The 19,719-nt window shown below is 41.0% G+C and overlaps 1 protein-coding gene across 1 annotated transcript in view; it reads right to left on the bottom strand.

Moving 5' to 3' along the window:
• LOC8086085 (mannosyl-oligosaccharide 1,2-alpha-mannosidase MNS1) overlaps nucleotides 1–19,719 on the bottom strand; it is a 93,241-nt gene that overhangs the window by 14,294 nt on the left and 59,228 nt on the right. Inside the window, 1 exon segment of the mRNA XM_021465576.1 lies at nucleotides 17,408–17,478. Within this exon segment, the coding sequence (XP_021321251.1) occupies nucleotides 17,408–17,478 (71 nt within the window).

Raw genomic sequence — 19,719 nt, 5'->3', positions numbered from 1 at the left:
CTGCTGGAATTGGAGTAAAGAGAGGGTAATTTTATACTGCTGGAACTCTATACTGCTGTAGTAATTCGTGCTAAAAAAATGTTTTGCCAAACATGGGTAGAAGTACAATGTTCCATGTCCAATTTATGTCATCTTATATGAACTTTGCTGCATTCTTTTCTGGCATTTTTAGAAATACAGGCTTAATTATACAGAATGACACTCAATTCACTATTAATCTTAAAAGTGCAGACTTGGCTTTGCCTTTTTGTTTTCTGTATAAATACACCTTGTATCACCGGCTAGAAGTTGCTATCCCTTTCTGATGATATAAGAGCACCTACCTTTTTGTTACTTGTGCAGTTGTGCTTCTTCATGACTTACTCTTGAGTTGTCTTCCTTTCTCAGAGCTACCTGTCATAGTAGATAGACTCCAAAAATGCTTTCTCATGGTATTGAATTTTTTCAGTGATCTACGATAACTTCCAATTGGCTGTACGATAGACTCCATTTGGCTCAATTATTACTTTGCCATTACCATATATTAGAATGACATATCAGTGGACTGCTAAAATAAATTTTGTAATGATATATCTCACAAAAGTTTCACAAAGCTTTATGCACCCAAAGTAACTGATGGTTTACTTTCGATTTATTTACAGAGTTGTAAAGATTTTTTGTGAGGGGAAGAAGAAGAAGAAGAAGAAGAAGGAAGAACTGGCTACAATATATAGCTTCGCCTGTGAGAATTGAACCTTAACTCTTGTCACAGTTGGCCGATTAAGCATCACTATTCCACATCTGCACGGATAACTTTCAGGTATGTATACACAGTTAGTGCTGTTGACGTCCCTGTATTCCCAAATTGATTGAAATTCAATCCATTCTATTTTTTCAAGAAGGATTACAAAAGGATCACCTTCTTTGTCATGATGGATGAATTTATATCTTAACAAGAAATATGCTTTCTAATCATACCATCTAATAGCTTGGATATAGCAATGTTGGGAATATTTTTATTCCTTTTGACCAGGATGGGAACATTTATTCCTTTTTGCCTGCTTGCCTACATAGAGAAGGTTTCACATTCTCCCCACTGATTTTGCTTCCTATGAACCAATGTTAATCAGACTTGTCACGAACATGCAGCTTCAACCGCAAGGCTTTTTGTGACCCCTGTCCATGGATTTCCAAAGTAATTCGACGACACTGGCACGCTGCAGTTGCTCACTCCAATGCAAGCCTGTAGAATCCCAGTAACACTATTAGCAACCCATAAGAATCAGTTGGTTCATTGAGACATAAGAATGGAGCAGCTTATAGTTACCTCCTGAACAACTGAGATAGCCTGAGTGCTGCTGCATTCTCCATGGCTGTAGCTTCCGCACGTGCCGCTCGGTGTCCCAAAGCTTGCAAACTTGATGCTGCTGATGACCTGTCCATCTTTTGGGCATTCCAGGCGAAGTTCAGGTCTATATCTTTGCATTGTCTGTTGAGAAGAATTCCAACTATCAATTTGGGCTGGATGTTCCTCTGATACTTGTGCGCACACACTTCGTGTCTGCCTTATCACAAAGGATATCTTGCTTGGGTCACCACCAAATTGCTCAAAAAGGACTATATCATTGCTGCCTGGTTGAAGAAACAAACAGGGAACATGGTACCTGTTTAACAAGGTAAGAATCCAATTAATCAATAGTCTTCAGTTCCTGCAGTTGCTATATTGTTGGGCAATACCAGAACACACTGCTAAAGTGCTCAGCGTCACAGTTGCTATATTGTTGGGCAATATCAGAACACACTCCTGGTTTGTGATGCAGTTCAATGGTGTAGGATGAGATGGAATGGGTTCCTTTGGGTTTCAGTCGGTTATGAGAAAACAAATTTTTGGGCACGCTTTTTGATTAAATGTCGGAGGCAAGAAGTGCACTCACATGCTGTTCAATGAAATGTCTCACCTAAACAAATATCTGACTTAGTGGAGGTTTTTTTCATTCTGTATCTGTGAAGGTTTCCTATTTCCTATTGTCAGTGACAAAGGAGTTCAATTTTTATCTTCAAACAATTCGTCAACAAATGGTACAGGTTTACATAGATAGCATTTCAGTCTTAATCATTTAGAAACTCAGAAAGGCTATCATTCCTCTGTTCTCTGTTTTTAATATATGGAGTGATAACTTCAATCTACACGTGCATCTCAACCACGTTCTCTTCTTTTATTAGTTGTTGTGAAATGCTAGGATTTCTTTTTTTTTAGACGGAGGGAGTATTTTTTATCTATAACTGTATGTTAAATCTAACAAAAGTTTGACATCTTTGTGTAGTGCTTGAGCCACTGGATGCAGTCCACTATCCTCCAACGAGATTGACAAACTTGGATCAAAAAGGTTTGGCAGGCTTATTAGAAATCACAATGGGTGAACAATGCTTGAGACCAAATAAATGCTCAAAGCTTAAATTATATTTAGGGTTGACAAAATTTTGTACATTGATAATGTGAACGTGGTTGAGATTTGTTTATACAAATGGTTTTGTATTTTTTATTCTTTTCGTACATGGTTCTCAATATTTAAATTTAATTAAATGCACACAACTGAGATTTGTTTGATTGGCATGATAACTTGGCGTGTCCTTTACTCAGGCTACATACAATGTCTTCATCATTTTTGCTTTGATTCTTTGTAGTCGATCTTTGCCTGATGGACATAGAAAAAAATAGCAGTGCACACACTCCTTTTGGAGACCTGACTAATACTACCAATGCGGATAAGTAGAGAGACACATATGACAGATTCATGCATTCGGCGCCCTTCCCCTTCTTCCCGTCGCCGCGCGGCGGCACCACCTGGCGCACTTCCCCTCGCGCAGCGCCATAGCGGCGAGCGCTCTAACCTCCTAACAGACTCACCTAGAACTCCCGTGACACGCCGCGGGCTGCCTGCTCGTCGTCCGCGCCGCTCACCGTCAGCAACTCGGTACAGAGTCGTCGCCGGGCAGGTAATGAATGAGGCTGCTGCCTCCGTTGGTGGTTCCTTCTTGGGGGTTAGGGTTTTAGTAAGTCATGGGCTGGGCTAGGGTTTTTCAAAGCTGTGGGCTCGGTGTTTAGGACTTTTTTTTAAACATGTTTAGGCCATTTGCTGCCTCTCGTAAGGCTGGCCCAAGTTGCGTTGGTCCAAATAGCTTAAGCTCTATTATTTTTCTTCTTTCTTATTATTAGAATAGAAGAATTTCCCTCGAAAAAAATAGAATAGGAGAATCGCCTCAAAATGAGTTCAGAGTTTCGGACCCTTATGCTTTTTATCAGGCATTTTATTAGAGCAATCACAGTGGAAGTTTTATGTTTCTGTTTCCAAGACTCTGAGATGTTCAAAGCAGTGTAAATAAGTTTCATACTCATGAAACTCATTTCATCCTCTAAAATTTTTATCATCTCTCTCTTCATTCTTATGTCATGCCAGCTTATTTAATGTATATGAAACTCTCATAATTTCTTTTATTTTTTAAACTGGTATTAGGAAAATACCTCTAACATGTTGGGACGTTTGAGTAATTATTAGTTTTTTCCCTCTGTGCCATTAAAAGTGTTGTTTTTTACTTTTAGGTTTTATTGTTTGATCGTTCGTCTTATTCAATTTTTTATGCAAATAGTAAAATAAATAAAACATGGTTATTGACTAAACAAGTCATAAAAAATAAATAATATTTATAACAAATTTTGAATAAGACGAATGGTCAAATAAGAAGAACAAAAAGTCAAAAATGATACTTTTAATGGGAAAGAGGCTGTGTTGAGAGGATACAATGGGGAGAGAATGAAAAAATGGAGAGAGAAGAGAATAAATTAGAAAAGAAAAAAAGAAATGAAAATAAGAGGGGTATTTTTTTTCTAGCTCAAGCTATATTATCAGAGCAGAACGAATGGGTTGATATGATTAATATACGAAGATGATAGGTCGTTTCTATGAGAATGAGATGGTGTACCATCATATGTGCTGGTCATATTGCTTGGGAACATTGATCTTACAAATAGACTTTATATATACAGGGTTCCAAAAAATACTATAGATACAGAAATTATGTTAGAACATGTTCGAAAGAGATTTTTTTCTACTTCATATAGCCTTATGCCCATCGAACGATGAGATGTTCCCATTCCAATTTAAAAGAAAATAGTTTCGATGAATTGATGTTAAATTTGCGTGCCAAGAAATTTTTTTAAAAAAGTACATATTGAGGAATACATATGAGAAATTGATGATTTTTCTTAGAAATTGATGATTTTTTATTTGCAAGTGGATAAGAATAGTATGTTTGTCTATATATTTTGATGGCACAGAGTTTTTATATTATTGTTACATTGAAATTTTACTTCCGTAGCAACGTACGGGCATATGCTAGTTAAGAAAGAGTATGTGAAAAAACACAAGTTCTGTACAAAACGGGAATACTGCATCAGCATTTTAGTAGGTCAGTATTTTATCATTAATTATTATTAGTTTATGCTTAAGCTCCCAAATATCCCATATGATCAGTTATCAGAACCATAGTAAGTCATTAAGTCACATTAAAGCATAATTATACATCACCATGTACTTTAAAGCCATCAGTAACCAGTTATTTTGTGAGTTTTCCGGGCCGCTTGTGACCGTGAGCACGACTGTTATAACAGTTATACACTCTGCAGAGGTTGTGCACTTTCACCGTGAGTCGTGTTGCCCATATGCCCGAGGTCCGTCGACCCCAAACACTACCATGGTGAGCGAGCAGGGTACACTATGAAGCCTTCCATAGGCCTATTCTAACCAGTTAGGGCCACGAGGTTTCCTCGGCAGACAGATGTAGAAAATCCCCCTTTTCTATGGCACATTTCCATCGTGGCTATACTCATAGAAATAGGGGCAGTACTACACCCAAAGTGGCAAGCCCCTCTTACGCCCTTTCGAGTAACCTCTAACAAGTTAGAAGAGATCCTATTACAGAACTAAAGTCAGAGCCAGATGACTCTCCCGGTTGCACTGTAAGTCCCAACTTTTGCCGACAGATAAGTCCTTACGCAGGGTCTAGGACAACATGACCAACAGTCATTTGTACCATAGCCCTATGTTCCATTTATCATAATCATGTTTAATCAATTAACCATGGTTCCATCACTAATTTCAGGTCCTATATAATTAGAGTTAGAGCACTAGCACTTCTACCCATATGCAATAAAGACCCTCGGAAACAAGGTATTTGTCATCAACAGCTAGGATGTCCTTATAGTTTGTAATATTATACACATGCATGGTGAAATGCTTAAAATGAGTAAGACAACAAGGTAGGCCCATGCTATACTTGCCTTAGTTCACATACTCATGCTGGTCTTGCTGGTCCTGCTGGTCCCCAAACAGCTCCGGACTCCCGAAATACTCCTCACCGTCTGGGCTCGATCAACACATCACAATCATCACGCATACCAAGACAGACATGCAAGAGAACAAATTCTATAGTTAGAATAGTACACCAGCAGTAAATAAATTAAATAAAAGTTTTCCAAAATCATCTACGTGCTGCTACGATCACGTCAACGCAAAATTCACAAAAAACGGACTTACGACGCGAAAGTTACACTTTTAATGAGATTTCAACAGCAATCTACGGACTTGTAATTAACTAGGAAATCTAACAGTGGTAAACCTAAACAACAGTGGTACCAACGCGAAGCTTACGAAATTACGAAACTAACGCAACTTGAACGGATCGATTCAGAGTTCAAACGACGATTTTATAGCTAAAACAATGCGGTGGCAATTCTATAATTAAAGCAGAGTTTAAATGAAATTAAATAAATGAATGAAATCCTGGAAAAATCCTCTGGCCGAGGACTGCGCGCACGAAAACAGGATTCCTGGGAGGCTCTTTAACAAAATGTCAAACGAAGGGGTATCAAGTGATTCTGGTCGTTGGATCAAGCTTGAACGCGCTGGATTAAAAAAAAGAAAGAGAGAGAGAGAGAGAGGCAGGGGGATGGCACACAGGCGCCTCGGGGAAGAATACGGTGGCCACCATGGCCGGCCACCCGAAGCTCGCTGGAGTCGAGCCGATGGGGAGCTACGGTGCACGGTTTTCGATTCCAAAAGCACTCGGAGAGAGGAGAGCGATGCGAGTCCGTTCCCAACTATAAGCGCGGTCGGGGAGGCGGTTTCCGCGGAGGTTCACGGTGGCGCCATGAACGACCCGTCGGAGCTCGCGGGGAGAACTCCCGAGGCCACGGTTTCGCATGGGAAAAAGCCGGGGAGGGAGAGTGAGCGAAGGCGAGCGTGCTTCAGCCCTCAACGCAGCCGGGAGAAGTTCGCGTGGTCTGCGCCATAGCCGGCGGCCATGGTGCTCACCGGAGTTCGCGAAGAAGGCCCTAGCGGCTACCAACCGGACAGGAAAGGCAGAGAGAGAGGGAAGGAGTTGGCGAGCTCACCGGCACAGCGAAAGGAGGCAGAGGCGGCTTGATTCACCGGGACGTCGCGTGGCTGGTCTGCAGTGCTTCAGCGGTGGTCTTTCTTACTGTCTAGACGCTTGGTTGCGGCTGCGAGTGCGGAAATAGAGGAGGGGGAGAGAGGTGCGAGGTCGGCAACAACTCTAAGTCGCGAGAGACCGAGAGACGTGGGCGTGGGTGCGTCGTCGTGGGAGCGGGGCGCCGGTTGCGGCTTCCTGTGCGTGAGAGAAGGAGGGAACGGTTGGGGGAGGGAGAAGGAGCCGACAGGTGGGCCCCACTCGTCAGTGGGAGAGAGAGAGAGGGAGTTAGGGTGCTGGCGTGCTGCTCGAATTGGGCCAAGCAGGCCGAAAGTGAGGGGGAAGGGAGAGAGATGGATTTCTTTTTTTATTATTTTTTCCAACTTGTTTTCAAAAGCATTTACAAATTGAATTTTGAACAAAATTTCTTTTGCATAATTTCACACATCACAAAAATAAGTACTGCGGCATGAATGCATCAACATGTTTCTAAACCTATATTAAATTTTATTTTCGCAAAAAATTAATTATTTTTCCTATATTATAATGCTCACAAAAAATTATTTAATTAAATCATATTTCTCTATTTTAAAGAGTAAAATTTTGGGTGTTACAGGAAAATGTGATGCAGGAGAAAAAAACCATCAAAATTGGCGTAAAAAATGTGATGCAGGAGAAAAAAATCATCAAAATTGGCGTGAAAAATGTGATGCATAAGGATTTGGTCCTGCAAGCTCATGCTCCAAAACCTAGTTAGCTTACCACTCGAACAATCTCTAATTAAACAATATTTAGCGCTGTTACTTCTTTTTTTCACGACAGTCTGTATGCAGGGTAAAAGCATCAAAGTTTATGTTCGAATTTCAAATTGTTCAAACAAAATCAAGTAGAGAAATAACCAAAGTAAAAGTTATAGATCTGGATGAGTTGTATAACTTTTGTGTTGTTGACTTTTCCATTTGAAGTCATTTAGTGCTCAAAAGTTCTGTTTGAAATTCTTGAATTTAGAATTTCAAATTTTTGAATTTTTCAAATAAACTCATATGGAGAAAGGACCTAAATCAAAGTTGTAGATCTTGATGGGGTCTACAATTTTGCATGAGTACATTTTCAATTGAAATTCTACATTTTTGCGAGGAATAATTCATCGTTCTATTCCTAAATTAACATAAAATAATTATAATACTTTTAAATTTGGTCAAAAATTCTAATTTTTTGCATGGTTTTGTTACATAATTGTTAGATAAAAAAACTCAAATGATTTTAACAAAGTGACATCACACATTGTTCATGATTTGATATATCTCTCATATAGTATATGGGAAGAGTATGAAGACGTATCCAATTGTGAACATGTGTACTACCACTTTGTTCAAATGATGTTGGATGGAGAAATGACCAAATTCAAAGTTGTAGATCTTGACGATTTCTGCAACTTTATTGTTTGTGACTTTTTCAGTTGAAATCATTTGTTATCCAAAAAATTTATTCGAAGTTCTCATATTTTAAAGTTCAAATTTTGAATTGTTCGAACAAAGTCACATGGAAAAATGAGTAAAATAAAAGTTGTAGATCTCGATGATTTGTACAACTTTGTTGGTTCTGACTTTTCCATTTGAAATCATTTTCTGTCCCAAAATTCTTTTTGTGGTTGTAATATTTTGAAATTACAAAAGTTGTCACAAAAAATACAAAACCTATTTTGGGCTACTTTCTCCTCCCTCCGCTGTCCGCTCCCTACGCTTGGGCCAGCAGTCCACTTGGCCCGATGGCTGCTCAACATGGCAGGCAGCAAGCAGTCAACGCATGCTGCATGCTGCAAGGGCCCAGCGCCTTCTCAATTTTAGTCCCAGCTCACCTGTTCGGTTAAGCGTCCCGGCCTGAAACAACCCGGAACAATTCCAACCCAATATAATTTATCAAATGATTCCATACCCAAAATAATTTCAGAAGCTGCAAAGAAATAGGCTCTTTGGAGAGACGGAGACAATGGTCTATATAATTCCATCTTATGTTGCTTGCCTCCATTTGGCTGGCCCTATTGGCCAAATACACTTTTACAATACGTACGTATATATTTCTAAATTTTGATTTGATTTGATTATGAAACATGAAATTTAAATTCTGGATATGAAAATTAAATTCTGCATTTTGAATACGGTATATATTTTGAATTCTAAATCTGAATAAAAAGTAAAAATGGTTTCAAAACATCTAAACCGTTTATGAATTTGGTACTTCGTACGCTTTTGGGATTTGTATCCACCCTGTATCAGCACGCACGCAGATGGGTTCTGTCAACGAAAGACCACAACAGTACTACGTCTTAAATCCTTTTAAATTTCTAGAAATAAATTAAAAATCAAGAAATAAAAATGATATCCATACTTGTCGTATATGAATCTAGCTTTAAAAAAGCCTTAGAAATAAAATATTAGTAGAATCTCATCAAACTATATTACTTCAGTTATTCATCTAACTATACTACTTTTACAATTGTGCATTTACCCTTTTACCCTTTATTTTAAAAAAGAACTAAAAAAGGAATTACCACTCATCTATTTGGGGTCCTAATCCCCTCACTTTCGGAGGTGTTGAGAAGCGATGGTTGGCGGCATGACGCATATGACCCACCTACCATAGACACATCTATCGCCTCCCATCGTCTCTCATCGCTTCTCATATTTTGGACCCACCGATATAGACACATCAATTGTTCTCATCGCTTCTCCAACCATTGTAAAAATATTCCTATCCAACACATTCTGCCTCTAGTTTCATCCAGCCGTGTGCCCTAAGAGCAGCGACGGATCCAGCGGTGGGGCTAGGGGGGCTCTAGCCCCCCTACCGCTGCTGGACCAGTGGAGTTTCTAGTATTTTTCTTCTAATTTTAAGTACAAATATATAAGTTATAGTGGACTGAGACCTTTATTTTTTCTGAGTTATTTTATGAGTTTCATCCCTGATTGATGTTTTCAATATAAAACTACTTTAAGCTATTATATTTTTTTTTATGATGGGTTATCGTAGAGCTAAATCGATGAAACACTTTTATTTAGCCTTTTCTAATTTTTTTTCTGGCTTCGTACCTGCCTAAGGGCATGACCAACACAGGTGAATAGTGCTGTTAGCCTCAACCAAAAGTAGTATTCCATGTAGACGAGAAAGAGATAAGACAAACAATCTCACAACGCAAGCAACGAGAAGCTACGGAGTATTTTGTTTGGTCCCATGGCAGCAGTTTGCAGCTTTCTTTTTTCAACTTGCTGCTTTTCCTCTCGTTGCCCTGATGGTTGTTGTGTGTGTCAGAGGCTATCCTTTGCTGCAACGCTCGCTCTAACATGAGAGACAGTAAGGCTGTACGACAGGGTGTAGCGTATAGGCGGATACACAGGGTATTCCTAGTATTCTCATGAATATCCAATTTTTTATGCACTAAGTATATATAGGTATATTTATATATATGTATATCAAATATATTAACATTTCTATATTTAGAAAATAAAATTTCTCTCTCATTCTTTTTAATCTATTCTTGTATTCATTTTTCCACACAGATTCTATGTTAGCTCGATTACCGAAATTTATTTTATTTTGTTGTTTCTGCAAATGAGAACCTAATTATTTATCTTCAGACCACATACATATTGACTCATGCCACCAAATATTAGTACAAAATCCTATCTTGTTTCTAAACTCTTTTCCAAGATAAATCGAAATATGCACATAACAACATGTATAATAAAAGTATTTTTGTCATGTGAGTGAACGAGGCATGAGTGGGAGACAATTCCATAATCCTCATTCTTAAATCTCTAACCCTATCCGACGAGGCATGACGTGGTGGCGGTACTACTGGTTCCCAGTGTCCTAAGCTCCTGGCAGCGCGGGACATGTAGCGCGGGCGCGACCTCTATCTCTATGCTATGCCTACATGGCAACTGACGAGGGCCCACATTGGTTAGGTTAGAGGCAACAGCTAAGTGACGACTCACCAAACGGAATACCCAAGACTCAAATGGGGCTGGCCTAATGCTACGGTAGTGTGACGTTCGCCATTTCAATCCAAGCTGCCATCAAGATGGATTTCCTTTCACAGATGGCATAATCAAAAGCCCTGTACTTTGCACCGGACAACTTCTACTCAGGTTTTCCATGCTTCCTTCCATGTGGGATGTGGCTGGATTACAGAGTCAGCAATACCCTTACTTTCTGCACTGCCTGAGCCACCTTCACTGTCATGCCTTGTAACTATTTTCAGTGGGTGGGCTTCAGTGTTGAAGACCCACTCATCGAACGAGATAAACGATGTTGGGGAGAACAGCAGGTACAGATAGCTCTGCATCATGTCGTCTTTTGTACCAGTATTCACCTAAATACTCAAAAAAAATTATAAAAAAATAATAACTATTAGAACATTTCGAAGGTTGACAAGTTGGCAACTATGTTGGTATGACGAGAACTTACATCTTTCAGACCAACATATCCAGATTCTATACGGGAATTCTTCTCAAATGCTTGGAATATGTCCCAAACCCAATCTCGTATGTTTTATTACCGGTTAGGCGCTACAAATACATAAGTGATTCAATAGTCTCTGGTCTAAGGATGTTTCATGAATCATGATGTGCCCACGACCATGTCCTATGGCAGTAAAGAAATAGCATCCTATTATGTGAAGGCAACCACACGCGCCCTGGCCCTTCCCTCAGGGTCAGCAGCGCCGCCGCCGTCGTCGGGGTCCGGCTCGTCCTGGGCTTGGCGGCGAGCGGTCGTGGCTGCGCCACCTGTGCCGCGGCCGTGCTGGGCGGGGAGGAGCCGCGACCGTGTTGGGCGGGGAGGAGCCGCGGCCGTGCTGCGGCAAACTGCGAACTGAGATCTTCGGCCTTCACCCACTAGACACGCCGCCGCCTCCACGAACAGATTCGCCCTCGCCGTGCACTAGCGCCGTCATCGACGCCACCGGATGCGTCGTCGCCACCATGAACTGCTCCTTCGTCTCCACCGTGCGGCTGTCGTCCTTGCCGTGCGGCTGTCGTCCGCCAGTGCCAAACCCTAACCATCGGCACCTACGGCCACCAAACAAAGTCAGTGAAGCGACTCACCAGGTTTGAACCCTCCTTGACTCTGGCCTGTTTCAATTTTTTACCTGATGCAACTGCTTGACGGATGCTCTCATACCTTATTTCATAGGAGTGCCCAGCGCATGTTTGATGTTTACTGTTCTTGTTTTTTCTCTTTGCTAGAAACAGGCGGCCAACAGCTTTGTTGAAAACTTGTACACACAATAATGTTGATGCTAGGTAGAGCTCCAAATCCATGTTCTGCAATTTCTAGGCAACAATCCACAGGTCAAAACGATATATTCATCAAAACCTGCTCAGTTAAGAAAACAGATTCAGAAGTAGACCTTTGTTTGTCTGCATGAAACCTATCAAGAGGTTTAGAACCTGGCGTTGGCATGCTTATTGTTGTTCAGTTTGTCTTCTCTGTGTCATATAATTCATGGCAAAATAATAATAATTTTATACTGCTGCTGGAATTGGAGTAAAGAGAGGGTAATTTTATACTGCTGGAACTTTATACTGCTGTAGTAATTCGTGCTAAAAAAATGTTTTGCCAAACATGGGTAGAAGTACAATGTTCCATGTCCAATTTATGTCATCTTATATGAACTTTGTTGTATTCTTTTCTGGCATTTTTAGAAATACAGGCTTAATTATACAGAATGTCACTCAATTCACTATTAATCTTAAAAGTGCAGACTTGGCTTTGCCTTTTTGTTTTATGTATAAATACACCTTGTATCACCGGCTAGAAGTTGGTATCCCTTTCTGATGATATAAGAGCACCTACCTTTTTGTTACTTGTGCAGTTGTGCTTCTTCATGACTTACTCTTGAGTTGTCTTCCTTTCTCAGTGCTACCTGTCATAGTAGATAGACTCCAAAAATGCTTTCTCATGGTATTGAATTTTTTCAGTGATCTACGATAACTTCCAATTGGCTGTACGATAGACTCCATTTGGCTCAATTATTACTTTGCCATTACCATATATTAGAATGACATATCAGTGGACTGCTAAAATAAATTTTGTAATGATATATCTCACAAAAGTTTCACAAAGCTTTATGCACCCAAAGTAACTGATGGTTTACTTTCGATTTATTTACAGAGTTGTAAAGATTTTTTGTGAGGGGAAGAAGAAGAAGAAGGAAGAACTGGCTACAATATATAGCTTCGTCTGTGAGAGTTGAACCTTAACTCTTGTCACAGTTGGCCGATTAAGCATCACTATTCCACATCTGCACGGATAACTTTCAGGTATGTATACACAGTTAGTGCTGTTGACGTCCCTGTATTCCCAAATTGATTGAAATTCAATCCATTCTATTTTTTCAAGAAGATTTACAAAAGGATCACCTTCTTTGTCATGATGGATGAATTTATATCTTAACAAGAACAATGCTTTCTAATCATACCATCTAATAGCTTGGATATAGCAATGTTGGGAATATTTTTATTCCTTTTGACCAGGATGGGAACATTTATTCCTTTTTGCCTGCTTGCCTACACAGAGAAGGTTTCACATTCTCCACACTGATTTTGCTTCCTATGAACCAATGTTAATCAGACTTGTCACGAACATGCAGCTTCAACCGCAAGGCTTTTTGTGACCCCTGTCCATGGATTTCCAAAGTAATTCGACGACACTGGCACGCTGCAGTTGCTCACTCCAATGCAAGCCTGTAGAATCCCAGTAACACTATCAACAACCCATAAGAATCAGTTGGTACATTGAGACATGAGAATGGAGCAGCTTATAGTTACCTCCTGAACAACTGAGATAGCCTGAATGCTGCTGCATTCTCCGTGGCTGTAGCTTCTGCACGTGCCGCTCGGTGTCCCAAAGCTTGCAAACTTGATGCTGCTGATGACCTGTCCATCTTTTGGGCATTCCAGGCGAAGTTCAGGTCCATATCTTTGCATTGTCTGTTGAGAAGAATTCCAACTATCAATTTGGGCTGGATGTTCCTCTGATACTTGTGCGATCACACTTCCTGTCTGCCTTATCACAAAGGATATCTTGCTTGGGTCACCACCAAATTGCTCGAAAAGGACTATATCATTGTTGCCTGGTTGAAGAAACAAACAGGGAACATGGTACCTGTTTAACAAGGTAAGAATCCAATTAATCAATAGTCTTCAGTTCCTGCAGTTGCTATATTGTTGGGCAATACCAGAACACACTGCTAAAGTGCTCAGCGTCACAGTTGCTATATTGTTGGGCAATATCAGAACACACTCCTGGTTTGTGATGCAGTTCAATGGTGTAGGATGAGATGGAATGGGTTCCTTTGGGTTTCAGTCGATGAGAAAACAAATTTTTGGGCATGCTTTTTGATTAAATGTCAGAGGCAAGAAGTGCACTCACATGCTGTTCAATGAAATGTCTCACCTAAACAAATATCTGACTTAGTGGAGGTTTTTTTCATTCTGTATCCGCGAAGGTTTCCTATTTCCTATTGTCAGTGACAAAGGAGTTCAGTTTTTATCTTCAAACAATTCGTCAACAAATGGTACAGGTTTACATAGATAGCATTTCAGTCTTAATCATTTAGAAACTCAGAAAGGATATCATTCCTCTGTTCTCTGTTTTTAATATATGGAGTGATAACTTCAATCTACACATGCATTTCTTTTGAGTCTAGAGAGTTATAACAAAACTCAAAATACGCTTTTATAATAGTTTTATACCATTAGATGATGCCAATTTCAGCAATGCCTATTTCTAGCATGCTTCTCTTCTTTTATTAGTTGTTGTGAAATGCTAGGATTTCTTTTTTTTTTGAGACGGAGGGAGTATTTTTTGTCTATAACTGTATGTTAAATCTAACAAAAGTTTGACATCTTTGTGTAGTGCTTGAGCCACTGGATGCAGTCCACTATCCTCCAACGAGATTGACAAACTTGGATCAAAAAGGTTTGGCAGGCTTATTAGAAATCACAATGGGTGAACAATGCTTGAGACCAAATAAATGCTCAAAGCTTAAATTATATTTAGGGTTCACAAAAGTTTGTACATTGATAATGTGAACGTGGTTGAGATTTGTTTATACAAATGGTTTTGTATTTTTTATTTTTTTCGTACATGGTTCTCAATATTTAAATTTAATTAAATGCACACAACTGAGATTTGTTTGATTGGCCTGATAACTTGGCGTGTCCTTTACTCAGGCTACATACAATGTCTTCATCATTTTTGCTTTGATTCTTTGTAGTCGAACTTTGCCTGATGGACATAGAAAAAAATAGCAATGCACACACTCCTTTTGGAGACCTGACTAATACTACCAATGCGGGTAAGTAGAGAGACACATATGACAAATTCATGCATTCGACGCCCTTCCCCTTCTTCCTGTCGCCGCGCGGCGGCACCACCTGGCGCCCTTCCCCTCGCGCGGCGCCATAGCGGCGAGCGCTCTAACCTCCTAACAGACTCGCCTAGCACTCTCGTGACACGCCGCGGGCTGCCTGCTCGTCCTCCGCGCCGCTCACCGTCAGCAACTCGGTACAGAGTCGCCGCCGGGCAGGTAATGAATGAGGCCGCACTCGGTACAGAGTCGCCGCCGGGCAGGTAATGAATGAGGCTGCTGCCTCCGTTGGTGGTTCCTTCTTGGGGGTTAGGGTTTTAGTAAGTCGTGGGCTGAGCTAGGGTTTTTCAAAGCTGTGGGCTCGGTGTTTAGGACTTTTTTTTAAACATGTTTAGGCCATTTGCTGCCTCTCGTAAGGCCGGCCCAAGTTGCGTTGGTCCAAATAGCTGAAGCTCTATTATTTTTCTTCTTTCTTATTATTAGAATAGAAGAATTTCCCTCGAAAAAAATAGAATAGAAGAATCGCCTCAAAATGAGTTCAGAGTTTCAGACCCTTATGCTTTTTATCAGGCATTTTATTAGAGCAATTACAGTGGAAGTTTTATGTTTCTGTTTCCAAGACTCTGAGATGTTCAAAACAGTGTAAATAAGTTTCATACTCATGAAACTCATTTCATCCTCTAAAATTTTTATCATCTCTCTCTTCATTCTTATGTCATGCCAGCTTATTTAATGTATATGAAACTCTCATAATTTCTTTTATTTTTTAAACTGGTATTAGGAAAATACCTCTAACATGTTGGGACGTTTGAGTTATTATTAGTTTTTTTCCCTCTGTGCCATTAAAAGTGTCATTTTTTACTTTTAGATTTTATTGTTTGACCGTTCGTCTTATTTAATTTTTTGTGCAAATAGTAAAATAAATAAAACATGGTTATTGACTAAACAAGTCATAAAAAATAAATAATATTTATAACAAATTTTGAATAAGACGAATGGTCAAATAAGAAGAACAAAAAGTCAAAAATGATACTTTTAATGGGAAAGAGGCTGTGTTGAGAGGATACAATGGGGAGAGAATGAAAAAATGGAGAGAGAAGAGAATAAATTAGAAAAGAAAAAAAGAAATGAAAATAAGAGGGGTATTTTTTTCTAGCTCAAGCTATATTATCAGAGCAGAACGAATAGGTTGATATGATTAACATACAAAGATGATAGGTCGTTTCCATGAGAATGAGATGGTGTACCGTCATATGTGCTGGTCATATTGCTTGGGAACATTGATCTTACAAATAGACTTTATATATACAGGGTTCCAAAAAATACTATAGATACAGAAATTATGTTAGAACATGCTCGAAAGAGATTTTTTTCTACTTCATATAGCCTTATGCCCATCGAACGATGAGATGTTCCCATTCCAATTTAAAAGAAAATAGTTTCGATGAATTGATGTTAAATTTGCGTACCAAGAAAAGATTTTAAAAAAAGTACATATTGATGAATACATATGAGGAATTGATGATTTTTCTTAGAAATTGATGATTTTTTATTTGCAAGTGGATAAGAATAGTATGTTTGTCTATATATTTTGATGGCACAGAGTTTTTATATTATTGTTACATTGAAATTTTACTTCCGTAGCAACGCACGGGCATATGCTAGTTAAGAAAGAGTATGTGAAAAAACACAAGTTTCTGTACAAAACGGGAATATTAGTAGTCACTTCAGATTATATTTCTAACATGGCTTCACAGCTACAATAGGAATATTATTTGTCATTTCAGATTATATTTCTAACATGGCTTCACAGCTACAATAGAAAACTAAGAGTATGTAACCACAGCTGGTTTGTGGTTACTGTTTTCTGATACATGATTTGTCCAGTCTAAACATTGTGAAATTATCATGGTAGCATAATTTGGGCAGTACATATTATACTAGTTATATTATTAACATCCGCTAACTCAGCATAAAGCTGACACCCACAGTTTCATTGCATTTTATATTCATTAAAAAGAAAAAAACATATTTTTCGGTGAACCAACATGCAACATGACACCATCTATTTCTAAGGTCATGCTCCAGTGCATAGTGTTATGTGATTCTGAGGCCTTGTTTAGTTCACCCAAAACCAAATTTGTTTCAAAATTTCCCGTCACATCGAATCTTACGGCACATACATAGAGCATCAAATATAAATGAAAACAAAAACTAATTGCACAGTTTATCTGTAAATCGCGAGACGAATCTTTTAAGCCTATTTACTTCATAATTGGACAATGTTTATCAAATAAAAACGAAAGTGCTACGGTGTTAAAATTCAAAAAAATTGGATCTAAACAAGGCCTCAGTTAATTTTAGGATCTTGGTTTATAGGTATACAAACATCAGTTGCAGTAACAAAATGATTAGGAATAGTGATGATAATAGGCAGAAGCCTCCAAAGTGGAAAAAATTAGAGAAATATGTCGCACTGTATGGAAAATTTTTGTAGTATAATATGCAAAGTTACAACTACAACTGGTTTAAACACACACACACATATGGTGATGAAAGAAAAACCACCTCTTTTGCAAGATTCATAATTTGCTCTGCTTTTTCCGGGTAATAGCCAGACGCTCCCAATGCCAGCATACCTTCCTTACATAATCTCTTAGCTTTAATTCCCTAGCTAGATGTGCCAGTTTAATGCCCAGCTGGCCCCTTGGGACTCGGCTGGCCCTTTGGGCTATCCTCCTCTCTATTTATATGTAAACTCTCATGTGATCTCATCTCAAAGAATGTGATCTCATCTCAAAGAATACAAAGCCTGTTTGGCTATTGTCTATCATGGTATCAGACTAAACTATGATCTATCTCCTTCCGCTCCCACTCCACCCAATCGAGGCCATGCGCGCGGCGCCCTCTGCTGCTGCTGCGCGCGCGCCCATGGCCACCTCCAGCTCCTCTGCCATGGCTACCGTGGCCAAGCTCCGTGACGAAGCCCTCTCTGCTGCCAAGCGCCTGGAGGATGAGGCCTCCTCTCCGCGCTCCACCAACACCGAGCGCTGCCAGCAGCTCAAGGAAGAAGCTACCCTTCTCAAGTCTGCTGCTACCGCCCCGGAGCGTGTCCGCGCCGTTGCTGCTGCTCTTGACAAAGAGCGTGCAGAGACGGATACCCTAGAGCAGCAGGCCGCAGCCCTCCGGGATCGCCTCCGCACCGAGCATCCGGATGACGACGCTGCTCCAGAGGATGACGACGCCCACTACGCTTCCTCTGAAGCCGCGGCCATCGCCCACCTCCAAAGTCAAGCTACTGCCATCCAGAACATCAAGAACTTAATCCCCATAGTTCTTGATCTTCAATCCTCTAACTACTCTAAGTGGCGCGGCTACGTCCTCTTCATCCTCGGACGCTTCGCCTTGAAGGATCACGTCCTCACCAACAACTCCCGCCCCTACGATCCGGCGTGGTCATGCATGGACTGCGTCGTCCTCTCTTGGCTCTTCAACACCATCTCCGCAGACCTCCTGGACGTCATCCATGAGCACGCCGGCCTCACCGCTTGTGCAGCATGGCTCAGGATTAAACAACAATTCCTCAACAATCACGAGTCTCATGCCATGCTCCTCAACGTCGAGTTTCGCACTCTCAGCAAAGGTGCCCTCTCCATCGATGATTACTGCCGCAAAATGAAAAGAATAGCGGATGCCCTTGCCGACCTCGGTGAACCCATCCAGGACCGAACTCTGGTGCTAAACATTCTGCAGGATCTCAATGAACGCTTCCAGTTCAGGTTCTAGCTCGTCACCCGCCAGAGGTCGTTCCTGTCCTTCGCTGATGCTCGTGCTGACCTTCGTTTGGCCGAGCTCAACATGGGGACACCCTCTGCGTCTCCTTCAACTCTCATCGCTACGGCCTCCTTCAGGCCGCCTACTTCGCCCGCACCTGCGTCGGTGCCTCCACGCCACCATCAGGCCACTGCTGGTCAACAGGCTACTGCTGGACATCATGCTGCTATTGGACAGCAATCCAGTGGCAACTGCGGCTGACGCCGCCACGGCAGGCGTGGTTCTGTTGCCCCCAAAACAATAACTAGGGAAGTACTGCACCAGCCACACCACAATGGTCGTCGCTGCTCAACCCCTGAACTGGCTCTAACCACATGTGGCTAGGGTCCACCACCGGTGGTGCCCGTGGCCCTCCACCACATGTAGCCTAGCCTGCACCTTTGCAACAGATTCTAATGGTCGGTGTGCTACCTGTAGCCCCCTTAGGCACCCTTGGGCGCCCTGGACGCTCGAGGGTCTCGCCAATGCTTTCAACATCGTCTACCTCATCCCACCACCGAGTTCCTTGGATTGAGTGATCGACTCGGGTGCCTCCTCCCACATCACCACCAACCCTGGTATGGTCACCACTACACCATCCTCTTCTTTCCCTTCCTCCATTGTCGTAGGCAACGGTGCCACCCTTCATATAATTGGCATTGGCTACTCCATCCTTCCTAGACCCTTTCGCCTCGACAATGTCCTTGTAGCTTCTGATATTATCAAAAATCTTCTTTTAGTTTGAAAATCACTACAGACAATTCTATTTTTGTCGAGTTTGACCCTCTTGGTGTTTCTATGAAGGATCTCAGTACCCGGAACACCCTCCTCAGATGTAACAACAAGGGGCCTCTCTACACCCTTTAGCTCCCTTCATCCACCACTGACTCTGGCGCCCTTGTCGCCACTCCTTCACCGACTACCTAGCATAGGCACCTTGGTCACCTCAGCAAAGCCACTCTTCAGTCCCTCGCGCAGTCCTCCATTGTCTATAGCAAGCCTCAAGATGACTCCCTTTGCCACGCCTGTCAGCTTGGGCGTCATATTCGTCTCCTTTTTTCTATCTA

Source organism: Sorghum bicolor, chromosome 7 (assembly GCF_000003195.3).
Source record: "Sorghum bicolor cultivar BTx623 chromosome 7, Sorghum_bicolor_NCBIv3, whole genome shotgun sequence".
NCBI classification, from domain to species: domain Eukaryota; kingdom Viridiplantae; phylum Streptophyta; class Magnoliopsida; order Poales; family Poaceae; genus Sorghum; species Sorghum bicolor.
Note: the sequence above shows the minus strand (reverse complement) of the source record. Positions and strands in the feature narration are given on the sequence as shown.